The 27,803-nt window shown below is 43.2% G+C and overlaps 1 protein-coding gene across 1 annotated transcript; it reads left to right on the forward strand.

The window, feature by feature from the left end:
* The first annotated feature begins 2,558 nt into the window (after window positions 1-2,558).
* On the forward strand, window positions 2,559-27,325 carry LOC123994437 (guanine nucleotide-binding protein G(i) subunit alpha-1). Its single transcript, XM_046297005.1, has 9 exons — window positions 2,559-3,043; window positions 15,761-15,803; window positions 17,296-17,437; window positions 17,657-17,814; window positions 19,121-19,249; window positions 20,702-20,831; window positions 22,500-22,653; window positions 24,861-25,081; window positions 25,955-27,325. The coding sequence occupies exons 1-8, from the start codon at window positions 2,926-2,928 to the stop codon at window positions 25,049-25,051; spliced, it is 1,065 nt and encodes a 354-aa protein (XP_046152961.1). The 5' UTR covers window positions 2,559-2,925; the 3' UTR covers window positions 25,052-25,081; window positions 25,955-27,325.
* The last annotated feature ends 478 nt before the right edge of the window (window positions 27,326-27,803 follow it).

Raw genomic sequence — 27,803 nt, forward strand, 5'->3', positions numbered from 1 at the left:
GTGTTATTACACTACAGTCCACCTGTTGGATCCTTCGTCTACAGAGCTTGGCTTCATTTTTGTGACTCCTATCTTTGGCTGGAAAAATGTCTGCATGTTTTTTTGACTTGGCGGTGATCTAACAGCATTCAAACCTGTGTTGGAGTTGGCTTGATCTCCAGCACTAACCTGTTGAGCTATCAAAGAACTCAGGGGTTCTTGCATTCTCCACCAGATGGCCACCAGCATGATCCTGTGCAGTTTAAATGAGAGGCCACTGAAGGCTCCAGTGTATTAGTAAGTGAAAAGGATCCTGTTCATGGCCAAGTTTCATTTTTTAAATTGATATCACTGTAACATATGCTTCCAACTCACACCCTCAAACACGTAGATCCCCTGAACGCAGCTCACTATCCAGCTCATACTCTCAAACATCTAGATCCCCTGAACACAGCTCACTCTCCAGATCCCAATCACCTGAATTCTAATCACCTGTTCACTCACCTGTATGTCATTATCACACACTATTTAGTTCAGTTCTTTGCAACCCATCACTGTGAGGGATTGTTTGATTTGTGACATGTCTTTCAGAGTGCGGTTTTATTGCAATAAACACCTGTGTCACGTTCTGACCTTTATTTCCATTGTTTTGTCTTTATTTAGGATGGACCACACGGTACTGTTTTCGTTTTGTTCACATCGTTTATTGTTTTGTATTTCAGTGTTCAGGTCATTTTGAATAAATCATCATGAACACTTACCACGCTGCGCTTTGGTCCTCCGATCCTTCTCGCTACTCCTCCTCAGTAGAGGAAGAAGAATGACGTTACAACCTGCTGCGCTTGAAACCAGCTCTCTGTCTCCCCTCGTTCATTACAATCACAAGATTTTTTACTTTGGATCTTGCTGAGGACTTAAGCATATTCTGTTGGTTAGCTTACTGCTTGGGGTCGAGTGTTGGTTTGTGAAGATGGCCCCCTACTGTAGGAAGTAGGTTAGAATGTTCATTCACAGCATCACAACTCAGGTGAAGGACACTATAGCTAAATAGACTGTTGCCCAGGTTAGAGGTTACAGGAGCAGCCTATAGAGTCACTGTCCAGCAGGTCTCAGCTCCTGTTTCGCCATCCTCTCAATGTCCATGCCCACATCTGGGTCCTCAATGGTAGGAGTGATCTGTGGAGACAGAGGCTTCCACAGCAGCCTTTTTATATATGAAATCAGTTTAAATTGAATTACATTTTATATGATCCTCAAACTTTTATCCAATTTGTATGAATTCAATTTATCCAACAACTGGCTCACCAGAAAACTGAATTGGCAGCTGTACAGGAATCTTACTGAATAATTCCACCTTCGTTGTCCTGAAACAACCATTATTAATTTCTATGCAACCTTCCCTCAAAGTGTGCCTGGATGTCTCACTTTTTTTTATATGATTCAATGGGCATGTTGAATTCATCCTAAATGTAGTTTAGGTGAATGGCTGGTGAAGGGAGTTACAGTATGGCTTCCCGTTGATGAGGTTGGCACGGGGATCTTCCCAGAGCTGGTCTTGGGGAGTCGTCTGACAATCAGCACCTTCCTGAAAGCAGCCACTGGTTCGATGGTCTCTCTGGCCAGACTCACCATCTCCTTCACATCTTCCTAGCTTTTCTGTAAGACAGACAGACAGACAGACAGACCACAGATGGAGAACCACCTCCAACTGTGCATGGATATTAGAGAACGAAGAAAGTATCACCCAGAACAGATTAGTTTAAAAATGGGTCCTGTGGCTTTCCATTAGCCAAGCTGTAATGCTGTTTGGAGCTGTCTCATACCACATTACAATTCTGTATCTACCTCTTCTACTCTCCTCAGCACCTGGCCTGTATCTGTGGTCACAAAGGGAAATCTGTTTATAGGAAACAATTATTTTGCATGTCCTCCTAAACATCCCCATTTGAAAGTAAAATGTTATGTAAAAGGCATGCTGGAAATGTTCCCTGCATGCCTGGCTGGAAAGAAATGGAATGGTATCAAACGTGTATTACACTCACTCCATTCCCGCCGTTGTTATGAGTCATCCTCCCCTCAGCAGTCTCCTGTGATGCATTCTATTCATATGGTATCTCTATCAGGTGGAGATGGGGTCTGTCCATGGAGATGTCTTTTCTCTATAAAACCACCAGGTGGCAGAAATACAACTACAACTCAGGTGTTGCATACCCTTTTGATGTTGTTTTATTCTGGGAATTAAAAACGTTTTAATTCATTATATTTGTACTGTAACCCTCATGGCTTGATGATGAAAATATATTATAACACCCTAGTAGCCTAATAATAACCGTATGCTATATCTCTTGAGGTCTCTCTTGGGGGTGAATAGTGTGTTTGCCTTGGTTTAGCTAGATCTGTGTCAGAAGTGAGATGGCCCCAGTGTACCCTAGAATATTTTATACACAGAAAAGAAAACAGTGAAGTACAGTACATTGTGTTCTCGGGGGATATCAAGTGTCAATTACAGTATTAGGCCAAAGACCACAATATATTGACTCAAGGTCAGTCTGGTATTTTGACAGAGAAAAGAAAACAGGAAGTATTCGTGTAGCCAGCTGGTGGTAATTGTAGCTGAATGAGCAGAGCTCACTGTGGCAGTGAAAGACGGACGCCCTGAGACAGAGAAATTCGCGGTGGAACTGTTTTCAATTAAAACTATTTATGCCACGACGAGAGAAATAGCTTACACTGACTGAAAGTATAGGAATATAGTGGACTGGAGAAGCACACTCCTGGTCCTTTAAAAAAAATTTAATAAAAGTGTAAATCCAAGCGACCCGATAGCTTTCACACAAGGGCGTGTGTGGGTCTCGGGAGCACTGGGTCGCTTTTTATCCCTTGCATGTTGTTACTGTATATATTTGATATTTTTGCATCACTTGGGTCCGGAGGATTTGCTTGAGGATGGGGTGTACCCTGAGCACGGACGATAAAGCGGCGGTGGAGCGCAGTAAAATGATCGACAGGAATTTGCGGGACGACGGGGAGAAAGCCGCAAGAGAGGTCAAGCTACTGCTCCTCGGTAAGGGAAGTGGTTGTCCTTGCTTCGTCCCGCAACGTGAAACATTGTGGGACGAAACAATGGTTATCCGTGAACTTCAATGACTGCAATATTATATGCGATTGCGACATTGTAACTAAATGTCAAACGCACTATTTACAGTGATAAACAATTGGTATGCATACATATAATGGCAACAATTTGAATTGAGAATTATTGCACGATTTCATACAATTCCGCATAGCAGACAAGTTGTCGTCATCAAATTTAAAACACTGTCAACTTTTGCGTAGACTACCTTGAAATCACAAAGCACATTGGCTACAGTGGATTGCCTAATTAACAAAAGTTGAAGAATCATTTCCGATTGAACATATAGGCAGAACAACGGTTGTTGTCCAGGCTGGCTCATCAGGTCCAGCCTTCGGTGTGTCACCACCCATACAGGCAGTTGCAACAAAGTACCCCTTTTGTTACGCTTCTTCAGCAACACAAATGGTTTCTATGGGCCATATGCATTGGTTTAATCCTCCCAGTATTTCACACCTTGTCTCCTGTCAGCAGCATTGTGTTTGAATGCCAAGTCCAGCTGAGTGCATATGATGTTATCAATTTGGTAATTGGCCCAGAAACTGTTGGAATAAAGAATTGCAAGTGCTATACTACTATGTTCAAAACATTTTTGTTTGAGACTTAATCACCTTTTTTGCTACTTCAGGCATATACGTCGGCTGTTTATGATTCCACCATTGCTTGGATAAAGAGGTCTAAATTAAACTTGAGGTTCTTTCTTACCGCTACCCTCATTGGTTGCTGGAATAGTGGATGGACTTATCCCTGAGCGTAGCCTACTGCACAATATGTTTTGCCTAAAATCAATTAAAACCGTGGACATTCCATTGACAAACAAACGAGCCCATTTCCCTGGACAGAAACTAGTGATTGTTTTTGAAATCCTGCTCTACCATCCATTCCATTGGGGAAGAGAGCTCTAGGGTTGACACACATGTCATATCATATTTTCATGTTGAATATTGGTCACAAGGACTGGATGTGTCTTCTCTATTAATACGGGTAATACAGTATAACTGTAGGCCTGTCAGTAGATGGCTATGAAAGGACTGGATGTGTCTTCTCTATTAATGCGGGTAATACAGTATAACTGTAGGCCTGTCAGTATAAATGTAGGCCTGTCTGTATAACTGTAGGCCTGTCAGTATAACTGTAGGCCTGTCAGTATAACTGTAGGCCTGTCAGTATAACTGTAGGCCTGTCAGTATAACTGTAGGCCTGTCAGTATAACTGTAGGCCTGTCAGTATAACTGTAGGCCTGTCAGTATAACTGTAGGCCTGCCTGTATAACTGTAGGCCTGCCTGTATAACTGTAGGCCTGTCTGTATAACTGTAGGCCTGTCAGTATAACTGTAGGCCTGCCTGTATAACTGTAGGCCTGCCTGTATAACTGTAGGCCTGCCTGTATAACTGTAGGCCTGCCTGTATAACTGTAGGCCTGCCTGTATAACTGTAGGCCTGCCTGTATAACTGTAGGCCTGCCTGTATAACTGTAGGCCTGCCTGTATAACTGTAGGCCTGCCTGTATAACTGTAGGCCTGCCTGTATAACTGTAGGCCTGCCTGTATAACTGTAGGCCTGCCTGTATAACTGTAGGCCTGCCAGTATAACTGTAGGCCTGCCTGTATAACTGTAGGCCTGTCAGTGCTATGAAAGCTTTTGGCGAGGACATTAACCCTGTTCTGTTTTTCTGCTATTTTATTCTGGTTTTACATGTTGATATTTACCATTTATAAACTGGGTGGTTAGACCACTGAATGCTGATTGGCTGACCACGGGTATGACGAAACATTTATTTTTACTGTTCTAATTACGTTGGAAATCAGTTTATAATAGCAATTAGGCACTTCGGAGGTTTGTATGGTTATATGGTATAAACCTCTTCCTTTTTGTTGAGAGCCTAGGCTACATTCATTTGTGTTGCTATGAATGATAAAACTGATTCGAAGCAAGTCTGGTCAAGTACTATGACTGCAGGCTGCGATTTAGGTCTCCAAATATTCCTCTGAGTGAAATTATAAAGTTTGTGTAAAGTCAATCCCAGACCTGTGACATCCAATATTTTGAACTCTTTTGAAAATGGTCTCTCCCAGTATCATATACAGAACAAAAATATAAACACAACATGTAAAGCTTTTCTCTAAAATATTTCTCTAAAACTAAATCCACATTAGTGAGTATTTCTCCTTTGTCAAGACAATCCATCCATCTGACAGGTGTGGCATATCAATAAGCTGTATTAAACAACACGATCACTACACAGGTACATCTTGTGCAGGGGACAATAAAAGGACACTCTAAAATGTACAGTTTTGTCACACAACACAATCTCACAGATGTCTCAACTTTTGAGGGAGTGTGCAATTGGCATGCTTGACTGCAGGAATGTCCACCAGAGCTGTTGCCAGAGAATTTGTTAATTTCTCTACCATAAGCTGCCTCCAACAGTTTTAGATAATTTGGCAGTACATCCAACCGGCCTCATAACCGCAGGCCATGTGTAACCATGGCAGCCCAGGCCCTCCACATCTGGCTTCTTCACCTGCGAGGTAGTCTGAGACCAGCCACCTGGACAGCTGATGAAACGGTGGGTTTGTACAACACAATAATTTCTGCCCAAACTGTCAGAAACCGTCTCAGGAAAGCTCCTCTGCATGCTTGTCATTCTCACCACTTGACCTGACTGCAGTTTGGCCTTGTAACTGACTTCAGTGGGCAGATGCTCACCTTTCATGGCCACTGGCACTGGTGTGCTCTTCATGGATGAATCCCAGTTTCAACTGTTCCGGGCAGATGGCAGACAGCGTGTATAGCATTGTGTGGGTGAGCGGTTTGCTGATGGCAATGTTTTGAACAGAGGGCCCCATGGTGGGGTTATGGTATGGGCAGGCCTAAGCTTACGGACAACAAACACAATTACCTTTTATCAATGACAATTTGAATGCACAGAGAAACTGTGACGAGATCCTGAGGCCCATTGTTGTCATTCATCTGCCACCATCACATGATAATACACAGACCCATGTGGCAATGATCTGTACACAATTCCTGGAAGCTGAAAATGTCCCAGTTTTACCATGGACTGCATACTCACCGGACATAATCACCAATTGAGCATGTTTGGGATGCACTGGATCGCGTACGGACGACCGCGTGTTCCAGTTCATACAAAATATCCAGCAACTTCACACAGCCACTGAAGAGGAGTGGGACAACATTCCACAGGCCACAATCAACAGCCTGATCAACTCTATGCATAGGAGATGTGTTGTATAGGTATTATCATATTGGGAGAGACTTTCTTTTTCTTATTAATACATTGAACAAAAATAGAAATGCAACAATTTAAGATTTCACTGAGTTACAGTTAATATGAGAAAATCAGTCAATTTAAAAGGCCCTGACGGACTGACCCCGGGCTGCCACGCTCACCCTCAACACGTGGGCCCCACAGGGGCCTGTTTATAGTCCCCTCCTGTAGTCCCTGTTCACCCACGACTGCGTGGCCACTCACGACTCTAACACCAAGTTTGCAGATGACATGACTGTGGTAGGCCTGATCACCGGCAATGAGGAGACAGCCTACAGGTAGGAGGTCAGTGACCTGGCAGTGTGGTGCAAGGATAACAACCTCTCCCTCAACATCAGGAAGTTGAAAAGGTTTGGCATAGGCCCTCAAAGTTCTACAGCTGCACCATTGAGAGTAGATGTCGACCGATTCATCTGAATGGCCGTTTAACTAGGGCCGATTTCAAGTTTTCATAACAATCGGAAATCTGTCTTTTTGGACACCCAATTTTTTTGTTTTTTGAAATATATACATTTTTTTACACCTTTATTTAATCTTTATTTAACTAGGCAAGTCAGTTAAGAACACATTGACGGCCTAGGAACGGTGGGTTAACTGCCTTGTTCAGGCACAGAGCGACAGATTTTCACCTTGTCAGCTCGGGGGATTCCATCTTGCAACCTTAAGAGTTAACTAGTCCAACGCAATAACGACCTGCCTCTCTCTCGTTGCACTCCACAAGGAGACTGCCTGTTATGCAAATGTAGTAAGCCAAGGTACGTTGCTAGCAAGCATTAAACTTATCTTATAAAACACAGTCAATCAATCATAATCACTAGTTAAATACACATGGTTGATGATATTACTAGATATTATCTAGCATGTCCTGTGTTGCATATAATCTGACTAAGCATACAAGTATCTGACTGAGCGGTGGTAGGCAGAAGCAGGCGAGTAAACATTCATTCAAACAGCACTTTCGGGCATTTTGCCAGCAGCTCTTCGTTGTGCTTCAAGCATTGCTCTGTTTATGACTTCAAGCCTATCAACTCCTGAGATGAGGCTGGTGTAACCGATGTGAAATGGCTAGCTAGTTAGCACGCGCTAATAGCTTTTCAAACGTCACCCGGTCTGAGCCTTGGAGTGGTTGTTTCCCTTGCTCTGCATGGGTAACGCTGCTTCGAGGGTGGCTATTGTCGTTGTGTTCCTAGTTCGAGCCCAGGGAGGAGCTAGGGGAGGGACAGAAGCTATACTGTTACACTGGCAATACTAAAGTGCCTATAAGAACATCCAATAGTCAAAGGTTAATGAAATACAAATGGTATAGAGGGAAATAGTCCTATAATTCCTATAATAACTACAACCTAAAACTTCTTACCTGGGAATATTGAAGATTCATGTTAAATGGAACCACTAGCTTCCATATGTTCTCATGTTCTGAGCAAGGAATTTAAACGTTAGCTTTCTTACATGGCATATATTGCACTTTTACTTTCTTCTCCCAACACTTTGTTTTTCCATTATTTAAACCAAATTGAACACGTTTCATTATTTATTTGAGGCTAAATTGATTTTATTGATGTATTATATTAAGTTAAAATAAGTGTTCATTCAGTTTTGTTGTAATTGTCATTATTACAAATAAATAATTTTTAAAAACCGGCCGATTAATCGGTATCGGCTTTTTTGGTCCTCCAATAATCGGCACCAGCGTTGACAAATCATAATCGGTCGACCTCTAATTGAGAGCATTTTGACTGACTGTGTCAAATCAAATTTATTTATATAGCCCTTCGTACATCAGCTGATATCTCAAAGTGCTGTACAGAAACCCAGCCTAAAACCCCAAACAGCAAGCAATGCAGGTGTCACTGCTTGGTATGGCAATGGCACCGCCCTCGATTGCTTGGCACTACAGAGGGTGGTGCGGACAGCCCAGTACATCAAAAAGGCCGAGCTTCCTGCCATCCAGAATCTCTATAGCAGGCGGTGTGACTCGAAGGCCCGGAAAATCATTACTCCAGCCACCCAAGCCATAGACTGTTTTCTCTGCTTCCGCATGGCATGTGGTGCCGGTGCATCGAGTCTGACACCAACAGGCTCCTGAAGAGTTTCTATCCTCAAGCCATAAGACTGCTAAATGGTTAACAGAATGGATACACAGACTAAATGAGTTGACCCTGTCTATGCACGCTCATAGGACTTTGCACGCACACTAACACTCCAACGCAGACACATTTATATGAACTACACACGCGCACACACACTTGCATACAATCATCATTTATGCTGCTGCTACTTTTTTTAATCATATCTCCTGATGCCTTGTCACCTTATTCCTAATAGTAATATGTCGTCGGACTTTGTCAGTTGGCAACAAACTTTAAGGTGTATTACCACCACTGACTGGAGTGCGGACTGCAGTTCCTCTTTCAATCACCCACATGGCTATATGCTCCTAAAAACCAATGAGGATATGGGAGAGGTGGGACTTGCAGCACGTCAAAAATCTAACCAAGTTCATATGTACGTGTCAATTTATTTTGAAACACAAGGTCAGCTTGTTAGTTTACAAGAAGGGCATTTCACTGTACTTGTGCGCGTGACATTGAAACTTGTTTGCACGTTGGCACCCTGACCTGCTTCCTGTGTCAGCCATTCAGGTTGGTAACCAGGTAACACACGCAGCCTTGTCAGATGACCGTGAGATATGCTAATAGAGGAGCAACAGGAAGGAATGTTCTAGATCAGGTCTAAACCCTAACACTCATTATGAATTGAGAAGGTGTACTCATGGAGAGGAAAAATATGTTTGGTTGCTGTTTGATTAGATATTAGTCTCTTCAGTTACTTTACTTCTATCACAAGTCTCAATTCCTCTCATCTGCCTCCTAGCCGCCCCTCTAAACATACTTTGTTTAATTACATCCTGGTCAAGAGGTCACAGCCATATCAGTGATGCTGATGGTGCGTGCATCGGCACAGGCAGCACCTCCAGAAACGGTGATGAATATTTACTACTAAATCACTTCAAGGACACCAACCATCAAGCGTCCGTGTTTTACATTGTGTGGCGTTGATGGGCGGACCCTGTCCATGTCTGTGCTGTGGACTTCATTGGGGGTGGCATACGGTAGGACGCACGCACGCATAAAACAATTGTTGCGTTGTCCAGATGCATGTAAGCATTTAATTGGCCAGTGCATACCATGTGTATCCTGTACATGCGGCTAATAACACACACACACACACACACACACACACACAGCATAATGCGCAGTCTGTCAGCAGAGTATACCAACATCCTGCTGTCAGGAACAATCATTTGTATGGGGAGTGCTATGAATGTTTGGGTGTATGCTGTCAAGTCTGTACAAGCAACATCTTGTCTATATTAGGCTGACTAAACCCAACCACGTTGGTGTCGCGAGGATTCTGTAGGTGTTCTATGTAACATGTTATGTAAAGCATTACGGGTAGGCCTTTATTTTACAGTACTAATGCTTCCACTTGTATTTCCTGGATGTTTGATAGGAAACTGTCTTTCTTGTACATCAAATAGTTCAACACATGGTGGTTAATTACCTGTTACCAAATGTGTAGCAATTTACATTTACATTTAAGTCATTTAGCAGACGCTCTTATAACTCTCAAATAAACAAACAAGCAATTCCTAGGTTATCACTGTATCTGCTATTTTACCATGTCATTCATCACATCTGGTGATTTCATGTAGGCCTACTGTAACCTGAAGTGCTTATGAATTATGAGGAATTCAATAGCTTCCACTTCTCCAGCACCGTCCCGTTAGATCTACTACTGTTACTGGTCTCTTCCAGTAAAGTATTGGCCTCCATGGAGTTTGAGGAAACATTCTATTATCCATTGGTCTGGATGTGGGCAGATGAATCCAGCTGATTTAGCTACATGACTCCCTGATTGGTTAATTAATGCTACTGTAACTTCCTTGGGTTCCCTTATGAGTCACTCAGAGGCTTAACAGCTCACGTTGGTAACGAGGAAAAGCGAGGGGGATGGTGCCAGCTCAAGTCGCTAATGTAGTGCAGCTAATGTGGTTCCTGGAGAGTGAGCCAGGCCCAGCCGTAAGCCCGTTCAGCTCTGTCCCCCGTCTCTCAGCCGTGTCTCTCGCTCCCTCTCAGCCGTGTCTCTCGCACCCTCTCAGCCGTGTCCCTCGCTCCCTGTTTACCAGGACAGCCTGGCCAGAGGACTGTATGCCCTGGCCAGCCTAACTGAAACCCAGGCAGGACAGGCCCTGGTTTCTTCTAGTGACCCAGACAGATAACCCCTCAGCTCAATTGAAAGCCCTCCTCAACTCCGTGACCGGCAGAGAGAGCGAGGGAGGGAGAGAGAGAGTGGGAGGAACTCCAAAAGCTATTATCCCCACCCTAGTGTTATATAAAAGCTCCAACTAAATCATAATTTAAGATTAAAATACAACAGAGCTGTCATTTGGAATGAAGACCTGATTTGTAGCCAATCCCACCACAGCACTTTGAAAAACGTTCCTTCATTGTTGACATGCATTCCATTCATGTCCTCTTTTCACTCTGTGGAAAACCACCTTGGGGCAATTTTTAGGAGAGATGGGTTGGATGGTTGTTGGGCTTTAGAAGTACTGTTTTATAAACGTCCATTTTGTTTGCAGGCCTAAACTATTTTTCTTAAAATACAGTCGTTTCCCAACCGCCAGAAAGCAGCTGCCTCACTGAGGTTTTGGTCTGGCTCTTTGATGGGTGTATCAAATTGTGGGTGGGTAACATGACTCTGTCTATCCCAGCCCATGAGGTCCACCTTTCTATCTCTGCTTTCTCTAATGGCCCATGTGGCTCAAATCAGACTTTAAAGTTACTGGGGTGGGGCCACACCCCTATGACATCACTAGAGTTGAAGGATAGGGCAAGGTCAGTTAGGCAAACAAACGTTCCAGTCTGGACTGACTTAAAGAAATGTCATAAGGGAACAGTACCATAGCGATATCATCCAATACTTATTCCTATGACTTGCTAGCATACATTTTGTTGACCCTATGCAGGGTTTTGTGTTCCATATTGAGAAATCAAGTGTGTCGGTCAGACAGTAAAACATATCTAGAGGGAGGGGCTCAGTGAACACACAATGGCCTGTAAAGAGGGTATGTTTATTCTAGATTGAGAGGCAGCCAGCCAGTGTGGTAGGGAGTGGAATGCTGTGTTGTGTCGCTGCCTTGGCACCGAGGCCCTTAGCAGAAGGAGGGAGATGACTTTACCTGCTGCCAATGCTGTGTGTCTGTGTTATAGTGCACGTGTGTCTGCTGTCTCCTAGTCCCTCTGGGGTTCTTAGTTTTTGGCTCCTGAGCAATGAGACATGTTAGTCCTCTCCTCTCTGGGGCCAGGACCACAGCAGTGACATGTAATTAAAACAATTTGTCCTCCGGTGAAAGCCATTCCATTAGGCTGAACAGTAGGAGGTACTTGCCTGGCTTGCACACTGTTAAAACACACACACATTCTCACACACACTCTGTATCAGCATGCTCTAAAGCTCTGGAGAAAGGCTTGTCCATAGGAATTCACTTCTACATGTTGGTTTCAGGTTCTCTTCTGCGTTAGGGAAAGTTCCAGGCCCCTAAGTTTCACTTGCCACAACGAGAAGCCCTGACGTAGTGTGGGTGTGGGTGTGGGTGTGGGTGTGGGTGTGGGTGTGGGTGTGGGTGTGGGTGTGGGTGTGGATGTGGGTGTGGGTGTGGGTGTGGGTGTGGGTGTGTGTGTGTGTGGTGCGGCGTGCATGTGCTCATTGTCTTGCTGTATTGCAATACTAGCTGGTTCTTGTGAGATGGGAAGGTTGGGTGTTACAGAAATAGCTTCCTCCTGGCAAATTTAATGGGTGTTAGTACAGTTCTGAATAAACAGTAAATAACTTTAATCACACTAGTAGCAACAACATTGTATTAAAATGTGATATACTACTTTGGTAATTGCATTTTATTGTATAGCAATGGCATTTGTAATTACACAACATGAGTTGGGACTTTCTTATTCCACTATTGAACTTCTATAGAATTGGTAAGTAATACTAATGAGTAAAGTTTAGACTGACATGGCTACAGTTCCCCTTTTTTTCTGACTGTGTTTGTGTCGGTGCTGAGCATCCCCTATGGGAAGGGACTTAGCAAGCCCACGAAACAAGTGAAAACATCATGAGTTTGTTTACAGGGTCAACCCATATTTCCCAGTGGTCTGACTCTCTCTGAGTGGAAACGTCCACCGGGGGGGTTTATGTCAAGGAGGAGGGGCCTGCCTTAGTCAATCTCCATGACCCATCCTCTACTTATGCGTTATGGGGACATTGCGTACATTTTGGGGACATTTTCCTATCAATAATACATGCCCTGGCTATGGAGATGAACCATTGCTACACAACCGCCACCAACCCTCCTCAGGTGACCGTGTGGCGAGCGCTTTGGTACCGGACCCGGTTGCCATGGCAGTGTGACGGAGGCACGGAGCCCCTAGCAGCAGCCAGGTCCAAGCAACTCTTGTTCTGTGTTCCCTGCCTTTCTCATAGGAGTATTGCCAATCACCTCTCCACCTCTCACTCATTCGCTGCTAGCTCAGTGTCCACCCTCCTGGCTCTTGTCCCCGTGCGAGTGGTTTACACAGCCTATCAGTCAGTAATGTGTAATTTCAATATAGAAGGCTTGTACCATCTTGAAGTAACACTATGTGCTCATAGGCCCTTTAAGACACAACCTGGTTACATCTAGGTATCGTTGTCTTTCTGGTGGTATAGCAGAGCTGACAACTAACTAATAAAAAAAAAAAGACCCAATGACCCGATTATTAACTGGTTTATAGCAGCGTTGTGTTGATAGTGTGTTAGTGGTTGCTGGGAACTTCTGCAGGCTGCATGCTTCACTGCTGTTAATGTAGATGATGAGGACTGTACTGCCTGTGATTTGGCCTTTGCAATAATACTGAGGATGCTGTATTCACCTCTGTCCCTTCACTGTACTCTCACCGCACTCACACACACACACACACACACTCTCACTCATCACTCTGCACTCTCTGAATGTTACGGAGTTTTGCTATGGTGCTGTTCATTCAGTGATTTTTGCGATGCTGCCAGGGATGTGTCGTTGGTTCCTGCTGCAGTAGGTAGTTAGCGCTGCTGTCGAAATGTGCTCATAAAGGGAGCGGTGGGGAGGGTCTGTATTAGAGGTCGACCGATTAATCGTAATGGCCGATTTAATTAGGGCCGATTTCAAAACAATCGAAAATCTGTATTTTTGGGTGCCGATTGTGCCTATTTTTTATGTATACCTTTATTTAACTAGGCAAGTCGGTTAAGAACATATTCTTATTTTCAATGACGGCCGAGGAACGGTGGGTTAACTGCCTCGTTCAGGGGCAGAACGACAGATTTTCACCTTGTCAGCTCGGGGATTCAATCTTGCAACTTTACAGTTAACTAGTCCAACGCTATAAGCACCTGCCTCTCGTTGCACTCCACAAGGAGACTGCCTGTTACACGAATGCAGTAGAAGCCAAGGTAAGTTTGCTAGCTAGCAATGAACTTATCTTATAAAAAACAATCCATCAATCATAATTACTAGTTATAGCTACACATGGTTGATGATATTACTAGTTTATCTAGAGTGTCCTGCGTTGCATATAATCGATGCAACTCTGGGGGATGATTTAACAAAAGAGCATTTGCAAAAAAGGCACAATCGTTGGACGACTGTACCTAACCATAAACACCCATGCCTTTCTTAAAATCAATGCACAGAAGTATATATTTTTAAACCTGCATATTTAGCTAAAAGAAATCCAGGTTAGCAGGCAATATTAACCAGGTGAAATTGTGTCCCTTCTCTTGCGTTCATTGCACGCAGAGTCAGTGTATATGCAACAGTTTGGGCTGCCTGGCTCATTGCGAACTAATTTGCCAGAATTTTACGTAATTATGACATAACATTGAAGGTTGTGCAATGTAACAGGAATATTTAGACTTAGGGATGCCACCCGTTAGATGAAAATACAGAACGGTTCCGTATTTCACTGAAATAATAAACGTTTTGTTTTCAAAATTATAATTTACGGATTCGACCATATTATTGACTCGTATTTCTGTGTGTTATGTTATAATTAAGTCTATGATTTGACAGAGCAGTCTGACTGAGCGATGGCAGACAGCAGCAGGCTCGTAAGCATTCATTCAAACGGCACTTTAGTGCGTTTTGCCAGCAGCTCTTCGCAAGCACAGTGCTGTTTATGACTTCAAGCCTAATGGCTGGTGTAACCAATGTGAAATGGCTAGCTAGTTAGTGGGGTGCGCTCATAGTATTTCAATCGTCACTCGCTCTGAGACTTGGAGTAGTTATTCCCCTTGCTCTGCAAGGGCCGCAGCTTTTGTGGAGCGATGGGTACCGCTGCTTCGAGTGTGGCTGTTGTCGATGTGTTCCTGGTTCGAGCCCAGGTAGGGGTGCGGAGAGGGACGGAAGCTATACTGTTACACTGGCAATACTATAGTGCCTATATGAACATCCAATAGTCACAGGTAAATTAAATACAAATGGTATAGAGAGAAATAGTCCTATAAATACTATATGAACTACAACCTAAAAACCTCTTACCTTGGAATATTGAAGTCTCATGTTAAAAGGAACCACCAGCTTTCATATGTTCTCATGTTCTGAGCAAGGAACTTAAACGTTAGCTTTCTTACATGGCACATATTGCACTTTTACTTTCTTATCCAACACTTTGTTTTTGCGTTATTTAAACTAAATTGAACATTTGTCATTATTTATTTGAGGCTAAATTGATTTTGATGTATTATATTAAGTTAAAATAAGTTAATTCAGTATTGTTGTAATTGTCATTATTACAAATACATTTTTTAAAAATTGGCCGATTTTAATCGGTATCGGCTTTTTTTGTTCCTCTAATTATCGGAATCGGCGTTGAAAAAAATCATAATTGGTCGACCTCTAGTCTGTATCAACCGGACGACTGCAGAGCAACGCTGTGGTTCAGAGATGTCAATACAGAAACACAGGAAGGGAAATGATCAGTGTGTTTGACCACCTCGGGGTTCTCCACTACGCTCCAATTAAAATGCGGTTGGATAAGGGCCTGTAATGAGTAGCTCTTTACAATTTGACTTTTCTTTCTCAGTATGTTCGTCAGTGTAATCCCATGTAATCCCATAATCCCATAAAAAAATATTTAAAAATACCAGAAAATCAACATTATGATCAGTGTTGGCTTGAAATTCCACTGCAGATTCGGAACACATCGCTCTTATCGCACAATTGCAATTAGTTCCATTATAGGCTTTGACTGGTTTGGTAAATGTGTTCTCTCTCTCAGGTGCTGGTGAGTCGGGGAAGAGCACAATAGTCAAGCAGATGAAGTGAGTATGTTTCTTCCATTCTTCCAGATGCCATATCTGCCACACCATCAAAACAAAACATTGTTTTTGCCCTTCTGTGTGGACAGTTCTCAGAAATTAGTCATTGTTATTGTCCTAGTGCCCCATTCAATTCAGTTGCTGTAAACATTGTTACCTGGATAGTGTTGTTATCAATGTTCGGGTTTTTTCTCCTGTCATTTTATGATGGAAAGGTTGCCATGGGGTTTGGGGTTATTGGTCTGCTATTTTTCTGTTATTTTTTTGCTGTTAATAAAAATGAACATGTTCTCACAAACAAAGTGTTGCTCAATGTTCCTCATAGTGACTGACTGACTGTGTTGTTCCTCATGGTGACTGGCTGACTGTGTTGTTCCTCATGGTGACTGGCTGACTGTGTTGTTCCTCATGGTGACTGGCTGACTGTGTCGTGTTTCTCCATATTCCATATGGTGACTGACTGACTGTGTCGTGTTTCTTCATGTTCCTCATGGTGGCTGGCTGACTGTGTTGTTCCTCATGGTGGCTGGCTGACTGTGTTGTTCCTCATGGTGGCTGGCTGACTGTGTTGTTCCTCATGGTGGCTGGCTGACTGTTGTTCCTCATTGTGGCTGGCTGACTGTTGTTCCTCATTGTGGCTGGCTGACTGTGTTGTTCCTCACGGTGGCTGGCTAGCTGGCTGACTGTGTTGTTCCTCACGGTGGCTGGCTGGCTGACTGTGTTGTTCCTCACGGTGGCTGGCTGGCTGACTGGCTGGCTGACTGTTGTTCCTCACGGTGGCTGGCTGGCTGACTGTTGTTCCTCACGGTGGCTGGCTGGCTGACTGTGTTGTTCCTCACGGTGGCTGGCTGGCTGACTGTGTTGTTCCTCACGGTGGCTGGCTGGCTGACTGTTGTTGTGTTGCTCCGTGTTTCTTGTTGTGACTCACTGACTGTAGTTGTGTTGCTCCGTGTTCCTCGTGGTGACTCACTGACTGTAGTTGTGTTGCTCCGTGTTCCTCGTGGTGACTCACTGACTGTAGTTGTGTTGCTCCGTGTTCCTCGTGGTGACTCACTGACTAGTTGTGTTGCTCCGTGTTCCTCGTGGTGACTCACTGACTGTAGTTGTGTTGCTCCGTGTTCCTCGTGGTGACTCACTGACTGTAGTTGTGTTGCTCCGTGTTCCTCGTGGTGACTCACTGACTGTAGTTGTGTTGCTCCGTGTTCCTCGTGGTGACTCACTGACTGTAGTTGTGTTGCTCCGTGTTCCTCGTGGTGACTCACTGACTGTAGTTGTGTTGCTCCGTGTTCCTCGTGGTGACTCACTGACTGTAGTTGTGTTGCTCCGTGTTCCTCGTGGTGACTCACTGACTGTAGTTGTGTTGCTCCGTGTTCCTCGTGGTGACTCACTGACTGTAGTTGTGTTGCTCCGTGTTCCTCGTGGTGACTCACTGACTGTAGTTGTGTTGCTCCTCATGGTGGTTGACTGTAGTTGTGTCCTCCGTCCCGTGTCTCAGGATCATCCACGAGGCAGGCTACTCGGAGGAGGAGTGTAAACAGTACAGGGCTGTGGTCTACAGCAACACCATCCAGTCCATCATCGCTGTCATCAGAGCCATGGGACGACTCAAGATCGACTTTGGAGACGCCGCCAGAGCCGTGAGTGGGCTAGACATCATGATGATGGATTGCATTTATCAAAGCCTTCTGACTAAAACTATAAACACACCCAATCACATGCCCAATGCTGATGATGCCATGGTAGTATTATTAATGCTATTGATGGTGATGATGGTAGGGATGATTTTTACAGTGGAACTGATTGAGACGATTTGATGGTAATAGTGATGGTTGTGCTGACGGACTGCTCTCTCCCAGGATGATGCGAGACAGCTGTTTGTGCTGGCGGGGTCTGCAGAGGAAGGCTTCATGACGGCGGAGCTGGCCGGGGTCATCAAACGCCTGTGGAAAGACGGAGGGGTACAGGCCTGCTTCAGCCGCTCACGAGAGTACCAGCTCAACGACTCTGCAGCATAGTGGGTCACACACACACACACACACACACACACACACACACACACACACACACACACACACACACACACACACACACACACACACACACACACACCACCTTGTCCTGCTCACACAGTCTGCTCAGCTTGGTCTGACACACACACACACACACACACACACACACACACACACACACACACACACACACACACACACACACAGCTCCTGCAGTTCCTCTTCCTCCCTAATTCTCATTCCTCTGCAATAACCGAAGGCCTTGAGCAGTCCATTTATTACAGATGCCCGCCCACTCTCTGGCAGACATGTATATCTCTACGGCCTACAGTCCAGTCTGCTTGGTGTTTCAACCTTGAGTGAGACTGTCAATATTTGTTTTGTGTGGGGGTGTCACCCCTGTAGTAGGACTGTAACACACAGGTTGCAGCATGTCTGCTGATTCCTTAACCGTAGCATTTATCTCATGTTGCTGTCTAACAGCAGATTGGCCAGGGCTGTTGTGTTTACCAAACCCTGGAAGCAAAACACCACAGACAGAAGAGCTAGAAAACATGTCCAAATCCCTTTGTCAGTGGGCAGCGTTTGAGCTCAACTCCCTCGGTTCAGTTGTTTTTCTTTCTGAAGTGGTTGTTATTTTTTCGTCCGCATTGTGCCACAGCCTTTCCATTAGCCAATGAAGTCACCAGAGGGGCGGACCCTGCGGTGTGTCATGAGGAACGGAACAGACGTCATCGATTGGCTCTCTGGCCTCAAGTGCCGTAGCTGCTGGCTATTTCCAAATCAATACCCAGAATCATTTTGGCCAGGACTACCACACACACACACACACACACACACCCACACCCACTGACCAGCGTCAGGTAGCCTGCCGACCGGCCTCCACAGCGAGGCTGCTGACCCCGATCTCTTCTGCTTGTTTGGGTTAGAACACCTGTGCTGAGTAGTGTGTAATTACTGCTGCTGTAATCTTTTGAAAGAGTAATACAGGGTAGAGTGTTTGATGTGTGTTTTACTGTAGATTTACTGTTGAGGAGGGGGCAGGTGTGTGCGACAAGTCCAGAACTGAGCCCTATGTGGACTATTTTTGTAAAGATTGGCTTATAGGGACCATTCTGGGGGGCACTGATAGTGTGGAAAGTTGGAAAAATGTCACTTGTTTTAACCAGTTCAAGATATAGAAGCAGACATGGTTCATGGCCAAACAAGATTTTAATAGCGTATTGTCCTATTGTTCCATTGATGTATGTGAATTGGATGCATTGACTCCCATCTAAACATTTTCTCTCTCCCCCTCCCCCCATTCTCCAGTTACTTAAACGATTTGGACAGGATATCCCAAGCCACCTATATCCCGACCCAGCAGGATGTCCTGAGGACCAGAGTCAAAACCACAGGCATTGTGGAGACACATTTCACCTTCAAGGACCTCCACTTTAAGTGAGCACTTCCTCCAAATCCCTTTTTAAGTGTAGTCATATTCCCTACTTTAAGTAGGATTACTCAATCTACCTCCCTACTGTGCCTATTGAATCTCTCAAACCCATAGAAAGGTCCTTCGTCCAGTGGTTTCATTGTGCCTGGATGACAGCTGACCATACGACATCAGCAGTGAATCATATCTGTTCTAGAATTCCATTGGCTGATGCCAGAGAGGAAAGGGAACGGTTGGCTCACTGGTCAATACCCATATTTCCAGTGTTGGGGATTAGTGAACTACATGTAGTTCAACTAGTAATTGAACTGCATTTTACAGTAACTTGGTGGTAGTTCTACTAAATTCAAATCTAGGTTGTGTTTTCTGAAGTTAGCTACACCACTACATAGTAAGACAGTTAACTACACACTACTTTTTTACCATGTAGTGGTGAAGCTAACTACTGGAACTGCACACTACTTCTTTACCATGTAGCGGTGTAGCTAACTACTGGAACTACACACTACTTCTTTACCATGTAGCGGTGTAGCTAACTACTGGAACTACACTCTACTTCTTTACCATGTAGCGGTGTAACTAACTACTGGAACTACACACTACTTCTTTTGCAAAAAGAAAAAATAATACCTGCCTAATTGTCACTTGAAACAGTTTTTTGTGTTAAATAGGCTAAATTACATATTAAAAGTAACTTTAGTTAAGAAAATTATATTTTCCTTAATGGAAGTATTAGTGTAGCTTTACTTCTTTTAGTGTGAAGTAATTGGTAGCTTGGTAAACTATATTTTCAGAGTCGCTTCCCCAACACCGCATATTTAGTTGTTTTATTACGTCTGTCCCCCACTCCATGTCCAATCGGATATCAAGCCCTTTAAAAATGCTCTTCCTCAACAGTTTGTTCAGCCAAGCCACTCAGTGCAACTCAGCAGAGAACTATGTGGAGCCAATCCAATGCAAACCATATCTAAGTACATTATAGCCCCACAGCCGTCTGTGTGCCAATGGGTGGAAACTGGCTCACAAAGCGGGTGACATTATTAGGGCTTGTTCCCTTGGGTTACATTAATGGGTTATACAGCTCAAAGTGCAAATTGTTAAGGGTATAAACAAGAATGTTATTTAAAATACAAAAACATTACATTTAACAAAGTTTATACATTTATACCCCACAAAAAAATATTAAACAATTATACCCTCCCTTCTAAATATTTTATTCTGTGTTGAGCATTTCTACTGTGTACCATCTCTCCACAACACAGAAAAGCCTCCAAAAAAATACAAATGCACGTATTCTCTGTCATTTCCATCTGGTGGCCTGTTTAACCATCTAACACCTAAACCCATGTTTTCCCTAGTGGCCAATGGCCAATAAAGTTGTTTGTCTTGTGTGAGACGTGCATGGAAACATGCTCCGTTTACATTGTCTGGTGCATTATCCTCCACTTCCTCCTCAGGATGTTTGATGTTGGAGGTCAGAGGTCCGAGAGGAAGAAGTGGATCCACTGCTTCGAGGGTGTCACTGCCATCATCTTCTGTGTGGCCCTCAGCGACTATGACCTGGTGCTGGCTGAGGATGAGGAGATGGTGAGTTCCTGTCCAACCAATGGACATGAAATAAGTGTACATGTACAGTACCAGTCAAAAGTTTGGAAACACCTACTCATTCAAGGGTTTCTTTATTTTTACTATTTTCTACATTGTAGAATACCAGTGAAGACATCAAAACCATGGAATCATGTAGTAACCAAAAAAAAGAGTTAAACAAATCTAAATATATTTTAGATACTTCAATGTAGCCACCCTTTGCCTTGATGACAGCTTTGTACATTCTTGGCATTCTCTTAACCAGCTTCACTTGGAATACTTTTCCAACAGTCTTTAAGGAAGTTCCCACATATGCTGAACACTTGTTGGCTCAAAGGACAGATTTCTACCGGTCTAATGTCCATTGCTCGTGTTTCTTGGCCCAAGCAAGTCTCTTCTTATTGGTGTCCTTTAGTAGTGGTTTCTTTGCAGCAATTTGACAATGAAGGCCAGATTTCACAGTCTCCTCTGAACAGTTGATGTTGATGTCTGTTACTTGAACTCTGTGAAGCATTTATTTGGACTGCAATTTCTGAGGCTAGTAACTCTAATAAACTTATCCTCTGCAGCAGAGGTAACTCTGGGCCTTCCTTTCCTGTGGCAGTTTCATCATAGTGTTTGATGGTTTTTGCGACTGCACTTGAAGAAACTTTCGAATTTCTTGAACTTTTATGGATTGACTGACCCCCATTTCTTAAAGTAATGATGGTCTATTGTTTCTCTTTGCTTATTTGAGCTGTTCTTGCCATATAATGGATTTGGTCTTTTACCAAATAGGGCTATCTTCTGTATACCACCCCTACCTTGTCACAACTGATTGGTTCAAACACATTAAGAAGGAAAGAAAATCCACAAATTAACTTTTCACAAGCCACACCTGTTAATTGAAACGCATTCCAGGTGAACACCTCATGAAGTTGGTTGAGAGAATGCCAAGAATGTGCAAAGCTGTCAAAGCAAAGAGTCCCTACTTTGAAGAATCTCAAATATAAAATATGTTTTGATTTGTTTAACACTGTTTTGTTTACTACGTGATTCCATGTTTTATTTCATAGTTTTGATGTCTTCACTATTATTTTGTAAGGAAAACTCTGGAATGAGTAGGTGTGTCCAAACGTTTGACTGGTATTGTGTATCTGTATGAAACCAGCCAAGTCCTGAACAAAAAAATGGTTCTCAATATAATATTTACTTTGAACATGCATTTTAGTGCTGGACTAAGCTTCATTCTGGGTCTGTGAAACTGTCTCTACGAGTCCAAACATGTTTCTGAGTATATCTCGATAGTCTAAATAGGCTTTCTCTCCTCAACTCCTTTCCTTCATCTGCACTGATCTGAAAACATAGGATAAAGCAATATGGTGGACGTCCTAGCAGGTGTTTGCTTTCACCTGTCCCGTTTTTCCACATCAGTGCAGGGTAGCCTAGTGGTTAGAGCGTTGGACTAGTAACCGGAATGTTGCAAGTTCAAACCCCGAGCTGACAAGGTACAAATCTGTCGTTCTGCACCTGAACAGGCAGTTAACCCACTGTTCCTAGGCCGTCATTGAAAATAATAATTTTTTCTTTAACTGACTTGCCTAGTTAATTAAAGGTAAAAAAAATGAAGGCCTGTAGTTCGAAGCCCCACAAAAACCATTGTCCAATGTTGCCGTTTTCTCTCCCCAGAACCGGATGCATGAGAGCATGAAGCTGTTTGACTCCATCTGCAACAACAAGTGGTTCACAGACACCTCCATCATCCTCTTCCTTAACAAGAAAGACCTGTTTGAGGAGAAGATCAAGAAGAGCCCTCTAACTATCTGTTACCCAGAATACGCAGGTACAGTAACACAGCCAACCAGCCATGGTAGACTGTCTATTGAATGATTGGTGATGAGTGTGTGACTTATCACTGGAGTTGTCTGTACATTTTATATGATTTCTTTGTCATTTTGCACAACTGAACAAATAGAACTGAATGTCTCCATGAGTGGAAAGAGGATCTCATATAAACATATAGCGCCGGTAATATAGTTACTGAACAGATGCAGATGGTATGTTGCACCGCATCAGTGTTGTGACAGGAGACGTTCAACAGACATTAGTCACTTCTACCTTTTTTTAAAGAGACCAACGAGAACAACACAAATAGCGGAAAGCCAGGAGGTAGGACATAGTGTTTCTCTATCACCTGTTCCTCCATAACACCACAGGGAGGATATCCCATTTCAACACAGTTCCCATGTGGTCACTTCCTGTGTAATTGTGTTGTCTATACTGGGGAGTATAAGAAATGTTGATCTTTTGTCTCTTGGTTGGTTTCTTATTTTATTTTGTATGGATGACATATGCTTGTTGTGAACAGTTGAAGTCGGAAGTTTACATACACCTTAGCCAAATTCCTGACATTTAATCCTCGTAAAAAAAATACCTGTCTTAGGTCAGTTAGGATAACCACTTTATTTTAAGAATGTGAAATGTCAGAATAATAGTGCAGAGTGATTTTATTTCAGCTTTTATTTCTTTCATCACATTCCCAGTGGGTCCGAAGTGTACATAAACTCAATTAGTATTTGGTAGCATTGCTTTTAAATTGTTTAACTTGGGTCAAACATTTCGGTAGCCTTCAATAAGCTTCCTCCTTGCTCACATGCTTTTTCAGTTCTGCCCACAAATTTTCTATAGGATTGAGGACAGGGCTTTGTGATGGCTACTCCAATACCTTGACTTTGTTGTGCTTAAGGCATTTCACCACAACTTTGGAAGTATGCTTGGGTTCATTGCCCATTTGGAAGACCCATTTGCGACCAAGCTTTAACTTCCTAACTGATGTCTTGAGATGTTGCTTCAATATATCCTCATAATTTTCCTGCTTCATGATGCCCTCTATTTTCTGAAGTGCACCAGTCCCTCCTGCAGCAAAGCACCCCCACAACATGATGCTACCACAGCCATGCTTCACGGTTGGGATGGTGTTCTTCAGCTTGCAAGCGTCCCCGTTTTCCTCCAACATAACAATGGTCATTATGGACAAAAAGTTATATTTTTGTTTAATCAGACCAGAGGACATTTCTCCAAAAAGTACAATCTTTGTCCCCATGTGCAGTTGCAAACCGTAGTCTGGCTTTTTTATGGCGGTTTTGGAGCAGTGGCTTCTTCCTTGCTGAGCGGCCTTTCAGGTTATGTCGATATAGCACTCGTTTTACTGTGGATATAAACACTTTTGTACCTGTTTCCTCCAGCATCTTCACAAGGTCCTTTGCTGTTGTTCTGGGGATTGATTTGTACTTTTTGCAACAAAGTACGTTCATCTCTCGGAGACAGAACTCCTTCCTGAGCGGTATGATGGCTATGTGGTCTCATGGTGTTTATACTTGCGTACTATTGTTTGTACAGATGAACGTGTTACCTTCAGGCGTTTGGAAATTGCTCCCAAGGATAAACCAGACTTGTGGAAGTCTACACATTTTTTTTTCTGAAGTCTTGGCTGATTTCTTTTGATTTTCCCATGATGTCAAGAAAAGAGGCACTGAGTTTGAAGTTAGGCCTTCAAATACATCCACAAGTACTCCTCCAATTGACTCAAATGACGTCAATTAAGCTATCAGAAGCTTCTAAAGCCATGACATAATTTTCTGAAATTTTCCAAGCTGTGTAAAGGCACAGTATGTAAACGTCTGACCCACTGGAATTCTCATACAGTGAAATAATCTGTCTATAAGCAATTGTTAGAACAATGACTTGTGTCATGCACAAAGTAGATGTCCTAACCGACTTGCCAAAACTATAGTTTGTTAACAAGAAATTTGTGGCGTGGTTGAAAATGGAGTTTTAATGACTCCAACCTAAGTGTATGTAAACTTCTGACTTCAACTATATGTACTGTCTTAACTATGGGATGAATTCTAACTTGCTCTTCAATTCTCACTTAGTCTCCTATTAACATCAATTCATGACATAGTGAGAATAACTGAAGCAGAGGTTGGGATTCATCCCTTATGAGGAACACCATTACAAATGTGGGGGGTTTTCTTGTCTTGCGGCCAGGCTCCAACACTTACGAGGAAGCTGCGGCCTACATCCAGTGTCAGTTTGAGGACCTGAACAAGAGGAAGGACACCAAGGAGATCTACACCCACTTCACCTGCGCCACAGACACCAAGAACGTGCAGTTTGTCTTCGACGCCGTCACTGACGTCATCATCAAGAACAACCTGAAGGACTGTGGACTCTTCTAAGACCTGGATTTAATCGATGGAAGTTTTCTGGTGAGCCCACCTTTTTTATGTTCCCTTTCTCCATCAGTCTCTCCCTTCTCATCGCTTCTCCTTGTGCAACATAGCCCTGCCCACGCAATGCGGACTTGTGAACTTGTGTCCGTATGTGTAGAGTGCTGGGGGATCGATGTTGGCGCTACATGGTTGTGGGCACATGTCTGACTGGTGGCTGCCATGAGTGCTCACAGTGCCGGTGTTGAGGACTTACAAACATACCGTAAGCTCACTCCATAGCGAGCTCCAAATGTCTCAACCACCAGTTCGATCGCTCAAACGGTTGGTACGTTGTCAATGTGGGAGGTCACGTGTGTTGCGACGCAGAGGATCACTGGTTCAAGCTCAGTATGGGGACAGGGAGAGTGGAGGAAGCCAAACTGTTAGCAGCACACTGAGATCTGTTACAATAGCATGTTGCAGTCATAGCCAGGTGCGGTTTCAGGCAGGCTGCATCGTGTTGCCCACATTGCCAGTGTGCTAAACTAGTATGCTAGCTTTCCCAGATGGTGAGAGTTATCCTCAGGAGCTCTTGTTGTCGTGTGTATCTCTACCTTCTGAAGACTGGCAGCCAACTTCAAACGTTTTAGAATCAATTGACGTGTTTGAATTGTGCTGCTTCCAGGCTGCATTTGAGATGCAGTTTAACCCTTTCATTATCAACTACTTGTTAAATCTAATCATCTGAAATCAAGGCCCTCTGGAGTCTATTTGGGAGTTTAGTTAAATGCTCTGCTTCATTAATATGTTTGGGGGATGATCATGGCATGGTCAAACAATATTTTCAGGATATTTGAGTGGAACGGCCTTTTGTACTGCCAGGCAGACAATAAGATCTAATGGTGTGTCTTCCTCTATTTCTCTCTCTAGGCGGTGAAAAACCAGCATAATGTGCATTTTCGGGGAGAAGATCAGGAGAATCTGAGTGGGGAGAATCAATTATGGACCATTGCTGTACTGTATTCCACTTTTAATGGATTTATTTATGTTTTTATCTTGGAACATTTTGAATTTGTGTTTAAACATTTGTGTTTGATGTTTGTCATTGTAAAATCATTTTCACACTTTTCTTTTTTGGAAGAAGCTTGTTTTATTTAGTTTGTTCCTTTTTTATGCCCTCTGGAAAAGGAAGCTTGTTTTATTTAGTTTGGAAAAGGAAGCTTGTTTTATTTAGTTTGTTCCTTTTTTATGCCCTCTGGAAAAGGAAGCTTGTTTTATTTAGTTTGTTCCTTTTTTATGCCCTCTGGAAAAGGAAGCTTGTTTTATTTAGTTTGTTCCTTTTTTATGCCCTCTGGAAAAGGAAGCTTGTTTTATTTAGTTTGTTCCTTTTTTATGCCCTCTGGAAAAGGAAGCTTGTTTTATTTAGTTTGTTCCTTTTTTATGCCCTCTGGAAAAGGAAGCTTGTTTTATTTAGTTTGTTCCTTTTTTATGCCCTCTGGAAAAGGAAGCTTGTTTTATTTAGTTTGTTCCTTTTTTATGCCCTCTGGAAAAGGAAGCTTGTTTTATTTAGTTTGTTCCTTTTTTATGCCCTCTGGAAAAGGAAGCTTGTTTTATTTAGTTTGTTCCTTTTTTATGCCCTCTGGAAAAGGAAGCTTGCCTTTTGGTGGAAATATTCCTTTTCTCCCTCCCCAATTGTTAGGGGAAAGGGATTTGATTTGAGCTCAGTTTGTTGGTACTGTGCCTTTGCATGTCCTTTTCTCTGCGGTCACTGACCAATTTGCTATTTTTTTGCCTGCTAAAATTGTTCCAACATAAAAGGTGAAACGTTTCCTGAGGGATATTAACAATCTTTTGTGCACATTCCCAACCAATTTAGTGGCGGAATTCCCCGTGGTCCAAATGTGTGTTTGTGTGTGTCTCGATGGTGACCAACGCAGCCCCGCCCACAGGCTGTCCCATACTGACAAAGGGATGTGGTTTTTAACAGTACACCATATCAAATATGTATCCAATATGAACCCTAGCTAGGTCAAGGAGCTTACGTTATGCTGTGGAATTTCAGATCAGCTAAACCGGAGTAATATTTTACTATATATTTTAAGATTTATTTAAGGAGATTTCGGGGACTTGGTCTCTGCGATCACTGCAGAATCACAATTGTAAAGCAAAGTAAAAATGAATGGGGAACAAACACATGGTTATGGTCTTTAACCAGCCACAGCTGTCTGTGTGTTCTCCAACAGACGGGGAGCCTTTGTACACTTATTCCCTTATTTTGCTAATAAAACCCTTTACAAACCATTCAGTGAACCTGGCGTCTTCAGTGCTCTCCCGAGTCTATTCATCCGTATGTCATGTAGTTACCCTCATCTATTCATCCTTGTGTCATGTAGTCACCCTCATCTATTCATCCTTGTGTCATGTAGTCACCCTCATCTATTCATCCTTGTGTCATGTAGTCACCCTCATCTATTCATCCTTGTGTCATGTAAGTCGCTCTGGATAAGAGCGTCTGCTAAATGACTTAAATGTAAATGTGAAATGTAATGTAGTCAGCCTCATCTATTCATCCTTGTGTCATGTAGTCAGCCTCATCCATTCATCCTTGTGTCATGTAGTCACCCTCATCTATTCATCCTTGTGTCATGTAGTCACCCTCATCTATTCATCCTTGTGTCATGTAGTCACCCTCATCTATTCATCCTTGTGTCATGTAGTCAGCCTCATCTATGCATCCTTGTGTCATGTAGTCAGCCTCATCTATTCATCCTTGTGTCAT

This window comes from Oncorhynchus gorbuscha, linkage group LG14, assembly GCF_021184085.1.
Source record: "Oncorhynchus gorbuscha isolate QuinsamMale2020 ecotype Even-year linkage group LG14, OgorEven_v1.0, whole genome shotgun sequence".
In the NCBI taxonomy this organism is placed as follows: domain Eukaryota; kingdom Metazoa; phylum Chordata; class Actinopteri; order Salmoniformes; family Salmonidae; genus Oncorhynchus; species Oncorhynchus gorbuscha.